General features: G+C 36.8%; 1 protein-coding gene across 3 annotated transcripts in view; it reads right to left on the bottom strand.

Annotated features, from left to right (window-relative positions):
• Positions 1–2,847: 2,847 nt before the first annotated feature.
• Positions 2,848–20,774, bottom strand: part of RECK (reversion inducing cysteine rich protein with kazal motifs) — a 59,827-nt gene continuing 41,900 nt past the window's right edge. For all 3 annotated transcript variants that reach the window (XM_080579193.1, XM_080579194.1, XM_080579195.1), the window contains 9 exons: positions 20,320–20,460; positions 19,251–19,439; positions 17,310–17,432; positions 16,630–16,801; positions 14,386–14,578; positions 12,046–12,256; positions 10,595–10,668; positions 6,382–6,537; positions 2,848–4,131 (listed from right to left, as the gene is read on the bottom strand). In XM_080579193.1, the coding sequence (XP_080435319.1) occupies positions 3,916–4,131; positions 6,382–6,537; positions 10,595–10,668; positions 12,046–12,256; positions 14,386–14,578; positions 16,630–16,801; positions 17,310–17,432; positions 19,251–19,439; positions 20,320–20,460 (1,475 nt within the window). In that variant the 3' untranslated portion in view covers positions 2,848–3,915. The remainder of the gene's footprint in view (positions 4,132–6,381; positions 6,538–10,594; positions 10,669–12,045; positions 12,257–14,385; positions 14,579–16,629; positions 16,802–17,309; positions 17,433–19,250; positions 19,440–20,319; positions 20,461–20,774) is intronic.

Below are 20,774 nucleotides of genomic sequence, written 5' to 3'. Positions count from 1 at the left end.
GAAGGGGTTGGCTGTACAGGTTTAGGACCTTGCTTCTGGCACTTCTGTGAGGGTTTCTAGCAGCAGAACCTGTAGGGATGAATTTAGTTCTTTTAGGGGAACACAAGGGCCTCGCCTGAAGATGGAGCTGCTGGAGAAACTAGCTGTGTGGTCACCCCAGTGGAGCAGTGGTGCCACCTAACACCAGGCCTTTAAAGGCCTTACTTTGTGCACTTCAGGTGCTGGTATGCAACTTGGGAAACCTATGGAGAATACATGAGCCCTAGTGCCAAAAAGTAATGAAAGAAATGAGCTGATAGTAAACAGTGCTAGGCAATCTCAGTAGAAATAATTATCCACCATCTCCTGTAAAATGATGGTCAATTTACGTACTTCTGGACAGCAGATTATACACATCTCCAGGTGGTTGCATATCAAACAATTCAACGTTGCCATAATTAGAAGATGGGCATTCTGCCCTGACAACCATCAGCAGAGGTGGGATGTTAGCTTTGTGAACTGGAACTGGATCGCATGCACCAAACTGTGTCCTTGACTCTACACCAGTCTTCCCAGTACTCCCCTTACAGAGGTCCCTAATATCAGAGAAGACAATGGTGCTGGTGCCTAGAGTTTATTATTCAGGTTTTAAAATACTAGTTAGAAACACATGATGTCTTTTTTGAATGATAGATAAATGGTCCAGCAACTTGAGATGTTGCCAAATACAGTGTAGAAGGCTTAACGTCTCTTGTTCTTGTCTTCTCCACTGGCATCTCCAGCTATAACTTAAGTTTCCTCCTTTGCTAGTTTTTTTTTTTTGCTATTTTTTTTTTTTTAAGTTTCCTCCTTTGCTAGTTTTTTTTTTCATTACAGCATGACTGAAGAGCAGGGCTATGAAATGACACTGTGGCTCTAGGTGCAGATTTCATGCCCTCCAGCTCCCCAGAAAACTGCTTCTTACAGAACTGAACTATTACCATGCTGAAAATTCAGAGATCCTGGCTCCTGCTGGGCTCAAAGCTCAATAGAACCTGTAAGCCAGAAATCGCTTACTCTGATATTTGTTCCCTTGGCTGGTCCACTCCGGGGGGGGGGGGGGGGCGGGTCATATGAATATGCACTGCTGGCATCTCAGCCTTACTACCACTCTGTTGAGAAGAGTCAAACTAAACAAGCAGAAACAGGACTGAAGCATCTCGCTAGAGCCAATTATTGATGTTAACTCTGGTTTTCAGGAGACAAGAAAATAATGTTTTGTATGTTTCAGCCATATCCTGTAGAAAAACAACAAACAGCCTTATGCTGCTTTGAATTGCTCTCTGTCCCTTCTTAAGAAAACCCAGATTTCCATTCAGATATTGACAGAACTTCATTAACGTTAAATGGAATAGCATCTGAACACTCTATCAAATGTCTCCCCAGTAAGCTCAAATTTCACAAATTGCAAGTAAAATTGTGCTTGGTTTGCTCAGTCTCTTCTGGTTCTTTTGAATTCAAAACCCATAAGTAAATAAGTTTCTTCAGTCCTGTGAGGGAGCCAGAGATCCTGAGAATACCTAGAAAATATTCAAGTAATTTTGTTAATTCAGCAAAAAAGAACCTAAGCCCTGTATGCTTTTGATGCTGGATTTATATTTGGGATTATACTAAATTTCATTGGTTCTGCCTATATTTAACATACCCATTCAAAAGCATCACTGTTTTCCATGAAGTACTAGATGTTCACATATGACTGCAAAAATCCCTGGATTTAAATTCTGCTTTTTCCAGCTTCTTAATTCAGTGTACAAATTGAGAACTATTTTTATATTATCTTTCATCAAATAAAATCTTTACAGGTGTACAAAAAAAAAAGTCACAATATATGCTTATGCAGTTCCACTAGGGCTATGCTTTTAAGAGCTTTCTTACTTTTTCCAGTGTGGTGTAGATTTAATTTCAGTAGACGTCAGATTGCTTCAGCTAAGCACTGAACAAGGTAATAGGATAGATGCTAAAGAGGTACTTACTAATGATTTGGAAAATAGAAGGAATTCAATAAATCTGAATTGCTTGCAGTTTCTGGTGAGATCATCTCAGCCACTCCAGTTAGAAAAAAAAAATAATCTCTTCAAATGTATTCATTACACTTGTGTCCAATTTTTTCATACACAAAAGAATCTTAGAAGCAGGTGAAGATACTCGACAAGTTCTTTCTGTCAGGACTGATGATTATGTGCATCAGTCTTCCTGGAGATACTTGGTGAGAACAGTTCCCAAGAACAGCTGCATTTGTACTAACCTATTGTAAGAATTCAGAAACTATATATTTATATATAAAATATAAAACTACTCTCCACTTATTCACAGACCACAACAACAACAGATAATACATAGACAAGTAGTTGATGGAGGTTTCAAATAAATTCTCTCTGTGGACTTGCAAGAATTCACATCTAGTCACCAGACTAGTTTGCTTTGGAGGAGGTTGAGCCTTAAAGTTTAGGTACAAATAAGGTATTAATTATGTCCTTAATATTTGTGCAGATTTCCAGCTGCACAGGGTGAGGGAAGTGTCTTCCAAATCAAAACTGGATGACAATAACTGTACAAAGAGGGCCCCATAAACATATTTATATGTCTTCTGTCATCAGTCAAGTCTGACACTCATTGCATTGATTTGCATGCATGTGACATTACAAAGAAACGTGGTAAGAAAAAAACCACAAGAAACAAAGACTTGAAATTTACTTCCTTTGGAAAGATTAAGCTATGTAAGACAAATGTATGTAATTGCAGTTAGTTCTAAGCATTGATTTGAGAAAGAAGAAAAGAAAGAAGCACTGTAATGCAGACTTCTATAAAATTACATGCTTTCACATATAAGGACACACAACAGTTTTATTAAAATAAAAAAGCTTTAATACTTTTGTATTTAAAAGATTTAGCAGAAAATAATTGATACAGACATGCTACAGTAACATACATGTTTGAAAAGTTTTCAGTGCTTTCTTTCGACGTTCAGCATTTTGGCAAAAATAAGTTTTTCTGTATATACTTCAAAAGTTGGCTATCATAATACTGATATAAAATACTTCATGTAGACTAAGGTCATGTGCATAAAATAAAATAAGTAATAAAACATACTGTTTGTATAATCATTTAAACATATTTAAAGTATAAATTTCATTAGATAACATGCAAATACTGCAATATTTTAAATGGCACTTAAATATAGATACTGAGATTCTTTATAATTTTGCATCCAATATGAGATTCTGAAATGTACAAAATTATAAAAAGAACATATTTCTTCATTGAAGTCAGGTACTAGTATAGAGCTTGATTGTCATTTCACAAGCATTGAGCCCAATGTCCTGCAAATCTTCACTAGTCCAAGCAAAGATGTCTGTTGAAATAGGCCCAGGGCTAGTTTTCTTCATAATAAAATATGAAAGTGTATTTACATGAGAATAAACTCTCATATTTTTGGTAAGGTAATTAAGTAGCAGCATTTTTTTTTCTTCCAAAAATGATGTTTAGAATAGGTGCATACTTTTTGTTGTCACTGGTATTCATCTTAATAATATAAAATTAAAATTTTTCAATAAACTCAAAACACTATTTGTTCATTTCTGAAAAAAACCACCTGTAAGATCCCTTCTTTCAAAAATCATAAATCTATAATGTCAGAACCTTCCAGAGTACTTTTATGATTGCAAAATCAGTGGAAAATGATCTAATTGTGCTGAAACAAACATCTGACTAGTAATGAATAAAAGAATCATGTTTCACATTCCAAATTTCATATTCCAAATATTCTTCATTCTTCAGTGAAAAATATTAGTACACCAAGTGTTCTGGAATTTTTGTTTTCTGGTTCAGTGATCAACAATTCTCAATGTCCTTCACAATACAAAACACCCTCAATACTCATGCATATTTTCTAAGCAGCTATATATAACACGTTAATGTTAACAAAGTAAATAAAAGGCTTACAAACAGGGAGTGCAGAACAGACAACACTTTAACAGAAGTAGAAGAAATGCTAAACGATACTTGTACTTGGGATGCAATTAGAGCTGACAGCGGCACATGTGATGCTAATGTTGGACTGTCTGAATTTATCAGTGATTCTATCTTTTCTGCTTCTTTATTGCAGGCTTCAATCTAGGAAGAAAAGTGTTATTATTTCTCTTCTTGTCACGTAAAATGCCAATGCAAAACTATTTCTAGATAGCAAAATTTAGAAAGAAAAATCTGAATTATTCCAATCGACATGTAAAATTTACATTGATGATTTGGAGTAGTCATTAAACAACCTATTGGAGCTCATAGACTTTGGTACTAGGAAAACTTCTGCAGAAGCCCTGCAGAAGCCCTGAGTAGCAGCAACAGAGAAATAAGGAAGCTCGATACAATGGATGATGTTTCTGAATGTTGACTCCAAAAAGCTCACAGTAAATTATTAGTTAATACCTCTAAATTGAGGAGTTCCTTTCTGATCAACCAAGATATAGTACCTTGAAGTCTGCAACAGTGGAAAATTGGGATTTTCTAGTTACTGGGCTTTTGCTTTCCAATCAGGGAAATCTGATTTCTTTTATGGGAAAGGAATAGAAGAATGGAAATAATAGGAAAACCTGAGAAAATCAAGATAACGTCATTCACTTTTCATTCTCCCACTGACATAATGATAATCATAAATTTATTTATAAAATCAATTTTTTCCACCTTAGCTTCTAATGTATCCCAGGAATAAATCTAGTATTAAGCCTCTTTAGCAGCTTCGGAAGCTGTTGCTGATAAAGTTTTAACTTGACAAACTTAACATCTGAGGTCCCAAAGCTTTGAAAGTTGAGGATCTTCTAGCTCAGTAACGTGTCAGCAGTGAGCAGAGCAGCTATTCCCTGGTTTCAGACTGCCCTCCTCTCCCCAAGGGTCTGACAGCATCTGCTGCAGACTGGGTGAGAGCTGATCAGATTGGTTAAGGCTCAAGACCTTGTTTCCTAAGTTCTGGCAAAATTCTGAGCTATTTCTGTTCAAGGAATAATATTTCTGTTAAAAGTTGAGCAGACTTGGACGTAACAGGTTTGCTCCAGTAGCAAAGTAACAACTGCCCTATTTGATACTGCAGCTTGCAAAATTTTTGCCAGCAAATCTACCCACTCACACTATACCTGAACTTTAGCCCATCCCAGAAGCAATACTGAAAATACAAAATTAGACCATAGAAATAAAAGGGAAATGGAAGCAGACATGGATATAAAACAAACAGCAAAGAAGCGAACCCGCCTAAACTGTAAAAGATGAGATTGTTTTCTCGTCTCTTTTTTGTTCTCAAAGCTAAATCTTCCATTTTAAAGTAGTGCACATCAATGTATAAGGTGACAGAATGAACCAGTCAGAGCACCCCAAAGGGACTTCATTATAACGTGCTGTCAGCAGGGCCAAGCAAGACCATTAGAAACAACTATAAAAAGGCATTAAAAATGGCATTAAAATATTGCTTTTAATAGGAAGAAGATATCCTCACTGGTCTTGCACAGGTTAATGATCAGAAAGTAAAAATGAAGCGAGAGCTCCAAGATAATAAAAATGCAATATATAGCCAAAGCCCTACTTCTACTGTTCTAAAGCATTCCTAAGAAAATACTGTAAGACTGTTGACCTTCATTTGTTGGTTTACATTTAGAGTTTAGTACTGTGAGCTTTTGGTGCTTATTTGCTAGCATGAATTAGCTATGACACGGCATGCTGGACAACTTATTGGACTCGCATTTCCCTTTTAAGATAGTAACAGGATTTTGGGATCTCCCTGAACTTTTTACCTTGAGTTGGAAAGGATCATCAAAACCGGGCTGGTCTCAGAATATAGGGTCAGCAGATTCCCTTTGGAATGAACTGCTGCTTAACATCAAGACAAGCACAATGTAGCAATATGTATGATGTGCTTCAGTCTAATATCCCATGTACTTCAACCTACTTTTAAGCCTAATACTAGAGACAGAAGAGCACCATTTCATACACAAGTATCCATTTATTTTACAATTAATATAACTTAAGATATTCAGTAATAAATATATTTTCATCAGTTTATATTTTCTGCTATTTTAGCTGTAAAATGTTGGAGGTTCTGCATGTATTCATTTTAAAACAAAAAATATGTAACTCCATCATTCACGTTGCCCCTTTAATTACCCATACTCAAAAGCCTCTTACCAAGACAGCAGGATTCTCAAAGACACATTTTACCATTAATAATACTTACTATTCGGATTCAGGTAATTAGAAAAATCCCCATGTATTCAGCACACAAGAAAATGAACAACTTTAGAACTGCTATATTGAAAGTAATAAAGTGTATACATTAAAAAAAAAAAAGTAAATCCATACTGGGTAAACAAGAATATAGCCTACCTGCAATGGTTTGGGGTTCTGATCCACAGGAATGATGAGAATCACAATTTCAGATTCTATGCTTAAGTATCCAAACACATCACACTGTGGCACAGAGACATGCAGGCGGATTTTTTCAAGTATGTCAAGTACAGTTATAGGCTTTTTATTTGTTACCTGGAAGAAAACAAAGAACTTCCTGGATGATGTGATATTATGCAAAATTACATTTCTACTTTTCAGTTTTAAAAAACTTGCTATCATTCTAGAAAATCTTTTAGCCACTAAACTACTCAGCACTAATCTATAGCAAAAAGGGTAAGAAAAGGGGCTGGGAATAAATGACTTCTTAAATTAACCATGGTTTTGATATATGTTGTCCTCCACCTTCATAGTTGGTATGTCTGTGTATCACATCCCTCAAAATAACATAAACAGTCATCTGTCACAGTTGCTTGTACTCAAAACAACAGGCAGAGAAGACCTATCAACTGGCACTCCTTTACCCATCACAGAATCTAGGTGTTCCAAGAGCCACCAGAAATGAGGAGAACGATGATGGGAATTTCTCTGCAAGATGGAACAGATTGCTTTGGGAGATCTAAACAGACTAATACCAAGGTGTCACAAGAGGGATGTGATCTGTTTGTCCAAGCTGCATTTGTAATCATCCGGAAATAAAAACTGACTTTGCTTCAGAAAGGCTGAGTGGGACTGTCAAGGATGAATAGAATCACAGAATATCCCGAGTCAGAAGGGACCCATAAGGATCATCGAGTCCAACTCCTGGCACCACACAGGTCTACCCAAAAATTCAGACCACGTGACTAAGTGCACAGTCCAAATGCTTCTTAAACTCCGACAGGCTTGGTGCCGTGACTGTGTCCCTGGGGAGCCTGTTCCATTGTGCGACAACCCTCTTGGTGAAGAACCTCTTCCTGATATCCAGCCTGAACCTCCCCTGCTGCAGCTTGACTCCATTCCCTCAGGTCCTATCGCTGGTCACTATAAAGAATAGATTGGTGCCTGCCCCTCTGCTCCCCTTCGTGAGGAAGCTGTAGGCCGCGATGAGGTTTCCCCTCAGCCTTCTTTTTTTTCAGGCTGAACAGGCCAAGTGACCTCAGCTGCTCCTCGTATGTCTTCCCCTCTAGGCCCTTCACCATCTTAGTAGCCCTTCTCTGGACACTCTCCAATAGTTTCACGTCCTTTTTGTGCTGTGGTTCCCAGAACTGCACACAGTACTTGAGGTGAGGCCACACCAGCGCAGAGTAGAGCAGGACAATCCCTTCCCTCAGCCGACTAGCAATGCCGTGCTTGATGCACCCCAGGGTACGGTTGGCCCTCCTGGCTGCCAAGGCACACTGCTGGCTCATACTCAGCTTGCTGTCAACCACAACCCCCAGATCCCTCTCTGCGGGGCTGCTCTCCAGCCTCTCGTTGCCCAGTCTGTACGTATAGCCAGGGTTGCCCCGTCCAAGGTGCAGGACCCGGCACTTGCTCTTGTTAAACTTCATGCGGTTGGTGATCACCCAGCTCTCCAATCTGTCCAGATCTCTCTGCAAGGCCTTTCCACCCTCAAAAGAGTCAACAACTCCTCCAAGTTTAGTGTCATCAGCAAATTTGCTCAAAACACCTTCTAGTCCTACATCCAAATTGTTTATGAAAACATTAAACAGCACTGGCCCTAAAATGGAGTCTTGGGGGACCCCACTGGTGACCATCCGCCAGCCAGATGTGGCCACATTTACCGCAAACCTTTGAGCCCTGCCCATCAGCCAATTGCTCACCCATCATATGATGTTTTTGTCCATCTGTACGCTGGACATTTTGTCCAGTAGGATCCTATGGGAAATTGTGTCAAAAGCTTTACTGAAATCCAGAAAGATCACATCAGCTGGTTTCCCTTGATCGACTAGATGGGTGATCTTATCACAAAAGGAAATCAAATTTGTTAGGCAGGACCTACCCCTCATGAACCCATGTTGGCTGGGACCAATGGCTGCATTGTCCCCCAGGTGTGCTTCAATAACTTCAAGGATAATCTTCTCCATAATTTTACCAGGCACTGGTATGAGACTGACAGGCCTATAGTTATCAGAGTTTTCTTTCCTGCCCTTCTTGAAAATTGGTACAACATTTGCCAGCTGCCAGTCTACTAGGACCTCTCCAGATTCCCAGGACCATTGAAAAATAATTGAGAGAGGTCCTGAGATAATGTCAGCCAGTTCTCCGAGCACCCTGGGATAAATCCCATCCGGATCCATGGACTTGTATGGATCCAGGTGGAGCAGCAAATCCCGCACATGTTCAGGGTCGGTTGGGAGTTTATCATTCCCACCATCACAGTCCCCCAGCTCAGGGCACCCAGGGTCCCGAAGCCCATCAGCAGCGTTGAAGACAGGCAAAGTAGGCATTAAACGTCACTGCTTTACCTATGTCCTGTTTGTGAGGTGACCATCCCCATCAAGTAGTGGACCTATGTTTTCTCTGGTCCTCCATTTTCTATTCACATATATAAAAAAGCCCTTTTTATTGTCTCCCACAGACCTGGCCAGCTTCAACTCTAATTGGGCTTTGGCCACATGAATTTTCTCCCTACAAAAGCGAACAGCACCCTTGTAGTCCTTCCACATTGCCTGACCCTGCTTCCAGAAGCCATACACTTTCTTTTTATGCCTAAACTCCAGAAGAAGATCCCTGGTCAGCCCTGCCCTGCCTGCTTGAGTTCCAATATTTTGGAATTGCCTGATCCTGTGCTTTTAGGAGGCAGTGCTTAAAGACTGACAAGCACTGATGGACGCCAATGCCTTCAAAAGCAGTTTCCCAGGGGACCTTGCTAACTAGTTCCCTGAGCAGCCTGAAGTCTGCTCTCCCCATACCCAGGGCTGAAGTTCTGGTGGCAGTTTTCCTCCTGTCACCAAAAATTTTAAACTCAACTGCTTCATGGTCACTATGACCAAGACAGCTGCCAATTGCCACGTCCCCCACAATACCCTTTCTGTTTTCCAGTAACAGATCTAGTGGGCACCTTTCCTTGTTGGCTACCTTAGCACCTGCACCAAGAGGTTATCATTGAGGTACTTTAGGAACCTCCTAAAAAAGAAAAAAGCAACTAATATATATCCTAAATCCAGGTATTCTTTAAATGAGAGGAGATTAGTTATCACCAACTACTTGAATAACTACTTAGTAAGTCCAGTAACTTTCTCTAACTAAAAAGACAGTAATTCTTTTTCATATCCACATCATAAGGTAGGAACAAAGAAGCTGCAGTGGTCACCATGTTCCCACTAGTGTTAAGACAACTACAAGGTATTCCAGGATGCAGTCATGACCTAACGGACACTGTTACTCAACAAAAACACCCAACATGCAAGCACACAAACATAATCTTAGAGAAAATCATTAGTACAACATGAATTGGCAGCGCACCCTTGAGATGAAGGCCAACCACATAACTGGGCTGCAAACGCAAGAACAGAGCCAGTGGGAAGGGATCACCTCCCCATACTTGCAACCATTTTGTTGCAACGTAGTGGTGAAAATCAAGTGTTGTGCTCTGTTCCATTTACCAAAGCATGAAAGCAAGGACCAACAGAGAAGTGTAATCCTTTTACACACCCCACAGTGGGGTTGGGTGTAGAATGTTTTGTTCAGTAATGAACAATCAACATTGTAAGATTCAGACTAAACTGGAGGTTTTCAAATAGCAGCAATGAAGAATGTATCTACCTTGCAGAGATGTTAAATTAAAAACCAACATTGTAGCTGAAGAGCAGCAAAATCAGTGGTAACTATCTAGATGATCCTGAAGAATGTAAAAACAATCCAATATAAACATCAGACAATGTCAGAACTAAGTTGCTTATATTAGTAAATAGTGAGTCAGCAGAATAATCTTAACGAAAAGGCCATAAATAACAAATATACACTGTATTGCTACCATGAAATAGATGCAGTTCCCTTAGCATGTCTTTACTGTAACAAATCACTTATACAGCAAGGTTAAAAGGCTTGTTTGTGTCTACACTGATTTTATTTTGCTTTGCATTGTCATTCAATTTCTGTATCTGAATGTTAAGAAATAAAGGGAAGTATAAACAGTGTAAAGAAAACAACAAATCATATACTATCTACTGAAAGGTAATTGACTGTATAATGCATTATACAGAAAAGTATAAAGTAACTTGACTTTTCCGTGTACCATTTAACATAAGGAATGATTGAACTTTACCCTTGCAAAATTGTCCAGCTTGTCTTTGTCATATAATATTCTCAGCATTCCAGCACACAGTGGACAGCAGGCTCCTGTGTGATAAAAAACAAATAAACTACAAAACAAAACAAAACCCCCACACACCATAAAATCCCAGAAATAAAAGCAAACTGTCTTTTCACTTTACAGTGGGTACAGCTCAAAAATTGATTACTGACAATAAAAATATCAAAACTACCAAAGCAAAGCAAGTCTTTCAACTTGATAGCAAAATTGCACACTTTTTTTTTTTTTTAATATTGAAAACATTTGCAATGCAAAACCAGTCACTTTTCAACACAGACACTTACTACTACTAAAGTGAAGCAGCAAGATTAACTTTTATTTGTTTAAATACGGTATTGTATGCTAAAAACACAGGTACATTAAGTATTGCAAGCCAAGGTTCTGTATGGATACATGCATGCATATGCAACTATAGTAGTGATGAATTTCAAAAGCTGAAATAGCTAGGATACAACAGAAGCGAAACTGCACATTGCAAACATCAATTTATGTGGTTGTACCATATTAGAACTCAGAATCTTTATATAGCAAGGGGGAAAGAAAACCCAGCTTTTCTATCAGATCTGTGTTTAACATGCAAGCATGTCATATTTCCCTTACTACTTTCCCTCACTATCTTAGAAACAAAAGGGCTAATACTTCAGCTTTCCGCCTACCCATAGTTTTATGTTTAATTCATACCCTCGACTACATAATTCACATTCCTAGAATGACTTTCACAATATTAGAATAATACTAAAAGCACATAGGCCCTTTTTCAAACAACTGATTGAGAAAAAAACACATGAAACTTTTTGAAAACTGACCTTTCCTTGCTGTGTGATTAGTTACTGACCGTTTTGTTGAGAAGTATTTGTAAAGACAATGAAAAAAACATTTAAAAATAGCAAAACTGCAAAAACTATTCCTACTGTCTTCCTTTTTCACAGTACTGTAAATACAACTATATCTTACTCTGTCTTCTAATTAAATAGAAGTTTTTTTATTCCGGGAACTTTACTTTGAAGACAATTTGGCTTTCCAATGTGGTATCTGCACTGCCAATTCTGAAAAATTACTCATCCAATTCCCACTGACATTCTACCCTAGACACCACAGACCTCATTCATTTCTCCAAAACAGGTCCTATGAGGACAGCTGCACACATTTCTAAAGACTGAAGGAGAGTGATTCCTAAAACCAAAAGCCTTTCCACTTTGGAATTACTCTGCTGAGTCCTGACACTGTCTTGTTCTAGCCTTAACTAAAGACCTCCACTTCATCCTTTCTCTTAGATGTCTCAAGGACGTAATGGAATACAGTATTTTACAGCATAAGTTTAGTTCCAAATATACACCTATTAATACATGTAGCCTGGAGACTCTCTCCTATCTGCGGTAAACTTCAACAATGAATTAACATACCTGGTGCAATGACTGGTTTGCAGGCAGTAGCAGGAAGCTGGGGACACTTCACAAAGGCACACTCTGTATGAAAGCTATAGTCTGAGAGCACACCTACAGCCTGACAATGTCCATGGTAGTCAACAGCCACACGGTCAGAATAGGCAGCACAGACACTGCTGTAGGTTTCCCCATTATGTCCACATACAGGTTCTACCAATTTGCAAAATGGCTGAAACACACAGAAATGTTTTAAAGATCAGTTTGTTCATGCTACAAGCAAAAATAAAGAGCATTTTATAACATTAGGAAGAACAACGTTCATGGCAAAGTTCATTTGCTGATAATACTGTTAGTAAATCTGGAGTAAATTAACTGCCAGTTTATGTACAAGTAATAAATACAGAGAATAAATACTTAAAGAATAATCTAAGCTGGAATCTGAGAAATGTACAGTAAGACATGTTTTGGGGAAGACAAATTGTAGGTCTGTTCTAATGCTTAAATAATACAACTAATTTCATTTAACTTATTAAATTATTTATTCATCTCAATGTGTTCTTGGAATTTAGTGTGTGCGCATGCATTTCTTACACATTATTTGAGAAGCTACATGTCTACATTTATTTCAAAAGAATAGAATCTATTACTAGATACCTCTGGCAAAAGTATTTATTATTGAGACCTTTACAACTATAAAAATACATTTATTTATTGTATCCATTTTCTTTCCCAAAAGCATATCTAGTGTGCCATTTGATTCAAATACACATAAAAATCATAGAAAAATGTATTTTTCTTCCTATCTTGCCTATACAGATATATTTGTCCAACACATTCAAGAAGTCAAATGCCAACGAACTTATGCTTCTGAACATAGACAGAAGTAAATGGAACTGATGATTCTTCACAGACAAGGTATGAATATACTTTTGTTCAATTATTGTGAAATTACACAGTTCATTCCATAATTTCTTGCTAATATCTAAATATTTTATTAAACTAACGTTTCAAGCAAATCACCATACCTCTATCATCACTGTGCATGCTCTAAAGTAGCAAGACAATTACAGTTTCTATGTTACATGCTGAAGTTAATAACAGAAATAATAGAAGACAAGTAAATGTGAACACCACAAGCAGTTTCATGTCTTGCAGTCTACTTCCCCATTAAAGGAAAATTGTAAGAGCAAAAACTTAAAGCTACCAGTGTTAAAGACTTTTTGAGCACAGATGCAACTGGACATGTAAGTGCTGTAGAAAAAAAAACAGCTGTGCAATATCCTTCAGTTCTTACTGTTCAAGAGCAGTATCTCGTGAGGTATCTGATATGCTATGAGAAGAATTATATGTACGTAATGAGGTTGCTGAAAAAGGGCAAAAAAAAAAAAAAGATGACAAAGGCAGAAACCTGAAGTGGATAAAAAGTGCATTTATTACACAGAAAAACCCTCAACAAGGGTTCTGTATTTCTACAAACATTCATCAGTTGAGACCAAGAGAATGTCTCAAATTCATCTTCATCATTTGAGAAAAATCTGGAAATGACCAGCCTATCAATGGTAAAGCCAGTGACTTTGAAAACAGTAGCTCCTAGCTTGTCTGTAGAGTGACAGAAACAGCCTGTCTACCAATACTGTAGGGAATGGTGGGATGGAAGAACTAACCTAATCCTAATACTTCTGAGGGATTAATATGAAGACCAATTCAATCCAGACTACCTAAAGAAAATACTACAGTCTGCTTAGTCTCAAAAAAGCTTAGGAGTATTGTGAACAATGAAATTGCTAAAGGAAGAACGCAATCAAACAAAATGCTAAAGACTTGCTAGAGAAAGCCTATTGCTGCCAAGACAGCAGTGACTCCGAGCCTCTAACTCCACTATTTAAGCAGATAAAAGGGGAATTTAACATGCAAGTCAAATTGTCCTGACATTTTCTGAATAAATTAGATTTACTGTAATGGAGAAATAAACAAGCATTAATTTTCATTTACAGAAAGTTCAAATTGATGAAAATTGGTGTTACTAGCCAAGGAACTGCTTTAATTAAAGCTTACATTGAGGTATGCTTGCAGTAGTAGTGAAAAATATAGGAAGACTTAATACAAATATCAGAGTATTTCCCCCAAGAAAGCACAAGCAAAGGTTTTGTTTGGTTTTGAGACATTTGTTAACTAAAGGAAAGAAACAGTTGACAAAATCCTGAAAACCATTTTGTGCAGAGTATTTTTTATTCTAGTTGAAACTACAGTTCTAAAGGACTACAATCTATGAATATTTTTGGTAAACTATAAAAACAGAATATTGCAAAGTGGAACACTGAAGAACAAAGATTTAATATTGCTAGAACCACTTCCTACCTGGCACGGTCCTCGATATGCTAAATTTTTTCCTTTTTGGTACAAAGTACACAAGTTACTGTATTCCACGTTGTCTGTGTCGCAAACAGGATCCCGTGTCTGGTCACAATTTAATTGCCTTGGCACACATTCATGCTGGCTACATTTGAACTTTCCAAAACTAGTCAAGCAAACTTGTTTCTTTGGTATGCACCTGCATAAAGTCATAATAATTTCATGTCATCGTAAAAAAAAAACACAACCAACCAACCAACCAACCAAAAAACCCTCTCAAAATAGTCAGAAAAAAAAAAAAAAAACAATAGTGAAATCTTTTCCAGTGCTTTATAGAGCACTGGTTCAGCAGAACTGAAGGAAATGCATGTGACAAAACATTCTGATTAGACAATTTAGACAATTACAAGTTCATTACAAACCTAGAACTTGTTCACACCACATTTAGTCAATGTATGTGCACACAGCTATAGGTTCCATAAAAATTAATCTTTTACCAAGTATTTTACTGAGTATGGATTTCTCAGAAAGTCTTGAATAAACTTCTTACCTACTCCCAAGCTTCACTTTTAAAATGTGTATTTAAGGAAAACTAGATAAAACACCAAAACGTGCAATGAATTGCAGGTGAAAATGATTACATTATAGAGGTATAGCCCAACCCCCTCTTGAGAGGGTAATGAAAACAAGACTTAAAAGATTATGAGGATTCAATTACAAATATCTAATTGTATTTTAGCTTTGTAGGTTCAGTACATTATATCACATCTGATCTTGGGGATGACTTAAAAGAAACAGAAAAATCCAGTACTAATATAGTTTCCTTTTTGGCCTGTCACCCCTCTCAAGCATTCATAGAAGTGAAGATAAAAACCATCAGATCTTTATATCAAATGTGTACTTCCCACGGTCTTATCTCCAAAACGTTTGCCGTATGTCCTGCAAGACATCCCTCTACTAAAGAGATGACAGCCAACAGAATTTGAAGAATAGACTGATGAAAGGTCAAATGACTTTCTAACAATCTCTTTTTTTCCTACAAATTACAATAATCATGTAAAATATGTCCTTAATATGAGTGTTGCTGTTTTATGCATTACACATTTTCATTTTATATGAGGAAAGACTCAGAAATTCTGAGATTTAAATGCTTTAAAAATAGAAGTGGAATGTAAGATTTTAAACATGTTCTAAGCACTTCAATTTTAAAATGAGCTTTTACACATTTAGTTTATGCTACAATATCAAACTGACCCAGAATACATGTACAGTCTTTAATGAAACAACAAGTTGAGGTTCTAAGCATAACGATTATTCCGTAAATCTGGAAAACCTTTCAATACTTTCAAAATTAAAAATATAGAAGTCAAAGAATGTATACCAACAATGCAGCTTTAAAATTGATAGTTTTCAATGCCTCAGCTACAATTATAGCTGCAGAACTATTTTGTTTTCTCTGCAGTTTTCTGCATCAAGGCATTGAAATGGGCAGGAAAAAAAAAAACAAAATACTGTAATTAGTTTTCAGGAAAGCACAGTATTACACAACTTCTTATGGTGGCTTTCTTTCCAAACAGAACATGTACAAATTCAAAGAGACTGAAGGATTACACAACACTAAGAAAACTGAAAACAGAGACCAATATTAAAAGCCGCAGACACTGATTTCTGTAAGAAAGGTCTGACTTTCTTGTGTCAGTAGTACAAACCAAAGTTTTGTTTTAATGTTTCACTGTACAGACATGGCTTTAACAAGATATCAATATAATTACGTAAGAGAAACTTAAGTCTTCCAGAGTGCTAAATATTTTCCCATTTCAGAAATAAAAAGCACAGATTACTGACAGAATAAGCAAGACTGAATCCAAATATTCAATTCAAGTGATTTTGTTTTTTTGGTAAATACTGGAAGAAAAGTATGAAACAAAGTAGTAAAATGTCCAATTATTTATTGCTTTTTCAACAAAATTTGATTCTCCCATTTTTGAAATTATACATCATTTCTGTTTTCTTGCTAGAACTGAGATCTGCATAATGAACTTAAATGATATAGTGCTACATAAACAGAACCAAAAATTGGCAGTTATTACAGTCCATTACTATGATAAATAAAAAGTAGCTACTTCAAACAGTTCTTCTTATTGGAGTATTCAAAGGTACAATGGACTATACAATACATTCACCAAGAAAAAGGTATATTTGCTTTATGAGTAAATGTCAAAGAAAAGCTTAAAAACATTCTGCTTTTACCTTTGATTTTTATTACAAGGATTAGGGTTACAAGGATCCTTGGAAATACATGATCCAAATTCAAATTGATTGTCTTGGAGACCAACGCATCGAGCTATACATGCACTTGGATATGTGCGCCCATTTTGACCACATACTGGTACAAACTGATCTACACAGTTACATGGTAAACCTGCAAAAGTAACACATAAAACAGGAATTTGGTGCACACTTATTTTCTCTGACAGAAGATAAACAAAAGGTCACTAAGCCATCTTAGTCATCCAGCAAATGTGAAGATATACCATATCTTGAACCCGGTACCTCCTGTAAATAAGCAATACTGTAGCACATATACATTTATAGGTAGTAGGAAGGGAAGTCTGTACCCTGCCTCCTTGCTGATTCTACTCAGCTTTCTGTTTTTTTTTTTTTTCTTTTTTCTTTTTTTCCCCAAACTCCTTGTCTCTCATTCCCAGTGGCATTACCTTTTCTCTACTTATTTCCACGGATTACCTGAGGTTTAATTTTCCAGTACTGATTTTTTTCAAAGGCATGCATTTTTTCTTACGTGCAGGATGAACATTAGAAAAGAACATCTTCACAACAAATTATTTCCATAAATACTGTAGAAAGAATTTAGAAGCTAAACTTCACTCTAAGAATAATAACCTTACAGTTTCTGTAGTTTGGAAAGTTACCTGTAAACTTCCGACGTTCATCTTCTGAACTATGCTCAGTTAGGCACTGACGAGTAGAACATATCAGATTTCCAGCAAAACATGAACAGACATTACAATCTATATTAAAGGATGTTCCATGACCTTAAAACAAATAAGTAAACATGTACAATTACTACAAATATACCAGAAGACTACATAGTCTTCTGTATAATACATACTCAGATGTATTATACAAATACTACCATTTTCATTATTGTTCCCTTAATTTCCCTTATTCAGTTTCTTTTACAACTGCAAATTCTATCTTTTGTGTGTACTTCTATCCTTGGTGTGTACTTTCTGTCAAGAAGTAGAAAGTGTTAATGCTTCATTATTTTTGTCATTCATTATGTCTTTGTTGTTTTGCAAATGTCCATTACAGCCTTAATTTCAGTCTCAGCAAACAGTTTAGTTTTAGTTTAGTTCAAGTTTAAGCTTTGTCCAAAGCATGGAACAAGAAAGGTTCTAGCAAAGCCAAACAGAAACCCAGTAGAAGCATTCAGTACAAGAATACAAAAATACAGAGGTGTATGCTGACCCACTGGCTTTCAGAAAGGAGCCTTTAACAATGCAACTAACACCATCACAGCTATCTATTTTTAAGGATAGAGCACTCTGCCTGATTTCTGCATCTTTAGAAAATATAAGTGCATCTTTTAAGTCACTAACTTTCTAACGTCTGAATCTGAGAATCAGACACTAAATGTAGGGATTTTTTCTTCAGTTTAGAAATTCCAGTTTGGTTTTGTGAACTCTTCATATGGCTGCCCTTCACTGCATCGTTTGTCTTATATAAAATCAACTCATATTAATGACTGCCGGTTTATCCATAACTAGGTCAGTTATTAAAGACTACTAGCAAACACACAGCTCTTCAGGAAAGCACAAAAGTGACTGTGCCCTACAAAATAAGACATTTTGCTCTAATCTCTACACTGAAGGTTCAGTTGATTATATATGGCAATCTGTATATATGTATCTGGTGGATGATATGTGGTTAATTATGAAATCACTTGCTGTGACCTCTTTGTGAAGCTGGGAAACTCCAAACATTTGTTTCAATAAATAATCTTTTCAGAAGTTCCAAAGAAGCAATTCAGTTGACTTACTAGTTTAGTAGGGTGATGGTTGGACCAGATGATCTTGAAGGTGTTTTCCAACCTTAATGTTTCTATGATTCTATGATTAGAATTTTTGTAAAATACTAAAGGGGCACAAGTAAAATCCTCAGCATTGAGCAATGTGGAAGAGGTACTCCCAGACAAATGGCAGCTGACCAAATGAGGATGGAAGAGGAAAGCCTCTGTAGCACAAAAAGCTGTTTAAATCACAGAACTACCCAAGAAAGAAGGAATTTGTCAGCAGTTTGCAAAAAAAGTTTCCAAGATATTTTTCAGTTGATTTACACACAAAATATCACTGATTTTGCAACTGAGGAGCGACTTACACTGTGCTTAAATCTCAGAAATACAGCACGTTTAGAATAAATACTGTTGTTTCACTGTTCTTGCTTCATCCCTAATGCCTACTGGCTCCCCTTAAACCTTTGTCTTCCTCAGTCCCCAGAGTTCTCAAAAGTTAACTTCTGCTCTCAGAAAAGAAGCTACGTATTATCAAATACCATAAAACACGGGGCATGTGAGGCAAGTCAGTGACCTTTTTGTTGAAAAATGGCATAATAAGAACAAGCTTTGCACAGGACTTTCATTGGTTCAGCCAGACGTTGTTAGATATTGATTTAAATAATGCAACCCTCCAGCATATAAAAGAATTAAGCAAGTATTATAGGGATGCAGACATTAACTTTTGTATTTTCTGATAAACTCTGCATTCAGATTCTCTGGATCATCGTATGCACCCCAGATTTCATTGCTTAAAGAACAAGACCTGTATAGATATAATAATTGTTCTGAAACTTACTTTTTCTTTGTCCTCCAACAATGCACGATTTTTGGAGGTCAACACAATGCATTTCCATGCAGTTTTCTAGCAATCCACTGTGTCCACAGGTGCAAATCTTGTAACAACCAGCATCACCAGCTGACGATGGAACCTGAATAAGCGTACCTTGACGGACAATAAAATCCGAGGCTTCTCCCAGTTTGCAGCCTACGTACAAAGAGAAATTTAAGTTCATATTTAGTAAATATTTCATCAAGTGCCACTTGAAAAAAGGAGAGGCAGATATAAATTATATGCCATGTCACTTGCTTCTCAAGCCCTGAGCCTGGGCATTCCGAATCCAGTGAAGTAAGAGGTTGTAGTAACAGTGAAGAGCTCATAATAGAAAGTTTGGGTGTTAATTTATTTAGTTACTGAATTGGTTACTTGTGAGCTACCAGACAGAGTTTGAGAAGTCGTTCTGGCCTATGAAGAGTGATTTGGAACAACTGCACCTACGAAACCATATCCTGAACTTTTAATACAATACCAGAATTGCTGCCAATGCAAACACAGATCCTTGATCTCCCTGTGTTTGATCAGACTCTCAGAGCTCTCAGAATGTCCTCCCAAGACCGACATCCTAATTTTCATTAATTTCAAGGCAGGCAATTCAGGGAGATTGTGTCCACTATTTTCACCAATAAGAAAAATTATGCAGATATGGCTAATAAGATGTGGAAATACAGGGCAATACATGCCACTGTGCTCTGAGAAGCAGCAAGCTGCACTGTGTTTTCAGTACTTCATGCCTGTAATTTTAAATAGCAGGTAAGATGCTTAGAGACCATGTCTGGACATTTATTTCTTCTGAAGTAAAATAAGTAATATATCTTCCAATGAGACATTATGTTTCAGTCAACAATAAAAATAAGAACATATGAATAAATGAAAGGAGCTACAAGGCAGGCTACAGGTTTTGAAAAGACAAGATAATATTGATAATAGCTTTTTGGGAATATCGGCAATTTATTCTAAAGCTTTCATCAAAATTTCAGTAACATTTTTATTACCAAAATTCAGGCAAACAGAAATTCAAATCCCTTACCTGGTACACACAGATATGGAAGACACAATTCTCCAGACTGACATCCTTTTCTGTTTACTTCACATAACTGGTTAGCTGCACATGGATTTGGATTACATGGATGTGTAACATCTTCTACAACGTTTCCTAAGGAACTTGGGCCTGAAAACAGAATATACAATATATATGATTTAAATGAGGTTTGTTTCTCCTCAGGAAAGCAAGGCATTTTTTATGTTCAGTAAAATCCTATTTTTGAAAACTCTGTGAAATCTTTTTTATTTTTAATTATACTTTTAAAAACTTGACAGGACAAGTTAGTTTGTAGACTTACTTTAAAAGCTTAGTACTCAATCCTGGAAACACTGACCCAAGTGTTTCTTCATAAGAAAAATTTATTTCCCTATCTTGTTTTCCCAAGAAATTTTTATACATGACAAAAATACAAACTGACAATGACCCGTAATCTAACAAGA

The sequence above is a fragment of the Anser brachyrhynchus genome (genome assembly GCF_964034855.1).
Source record: "Anser brachyrhynchus genome assembly, chromosome: 2".
NCBI lineage: Eukaryota > Metazoa > Chordata > Aves > Anseriformes > Anatidae > Anser > Anser brachyrhynchus.
This window is presented reverse-complemented; position numbering and strand designations above follow the sequence as displayed.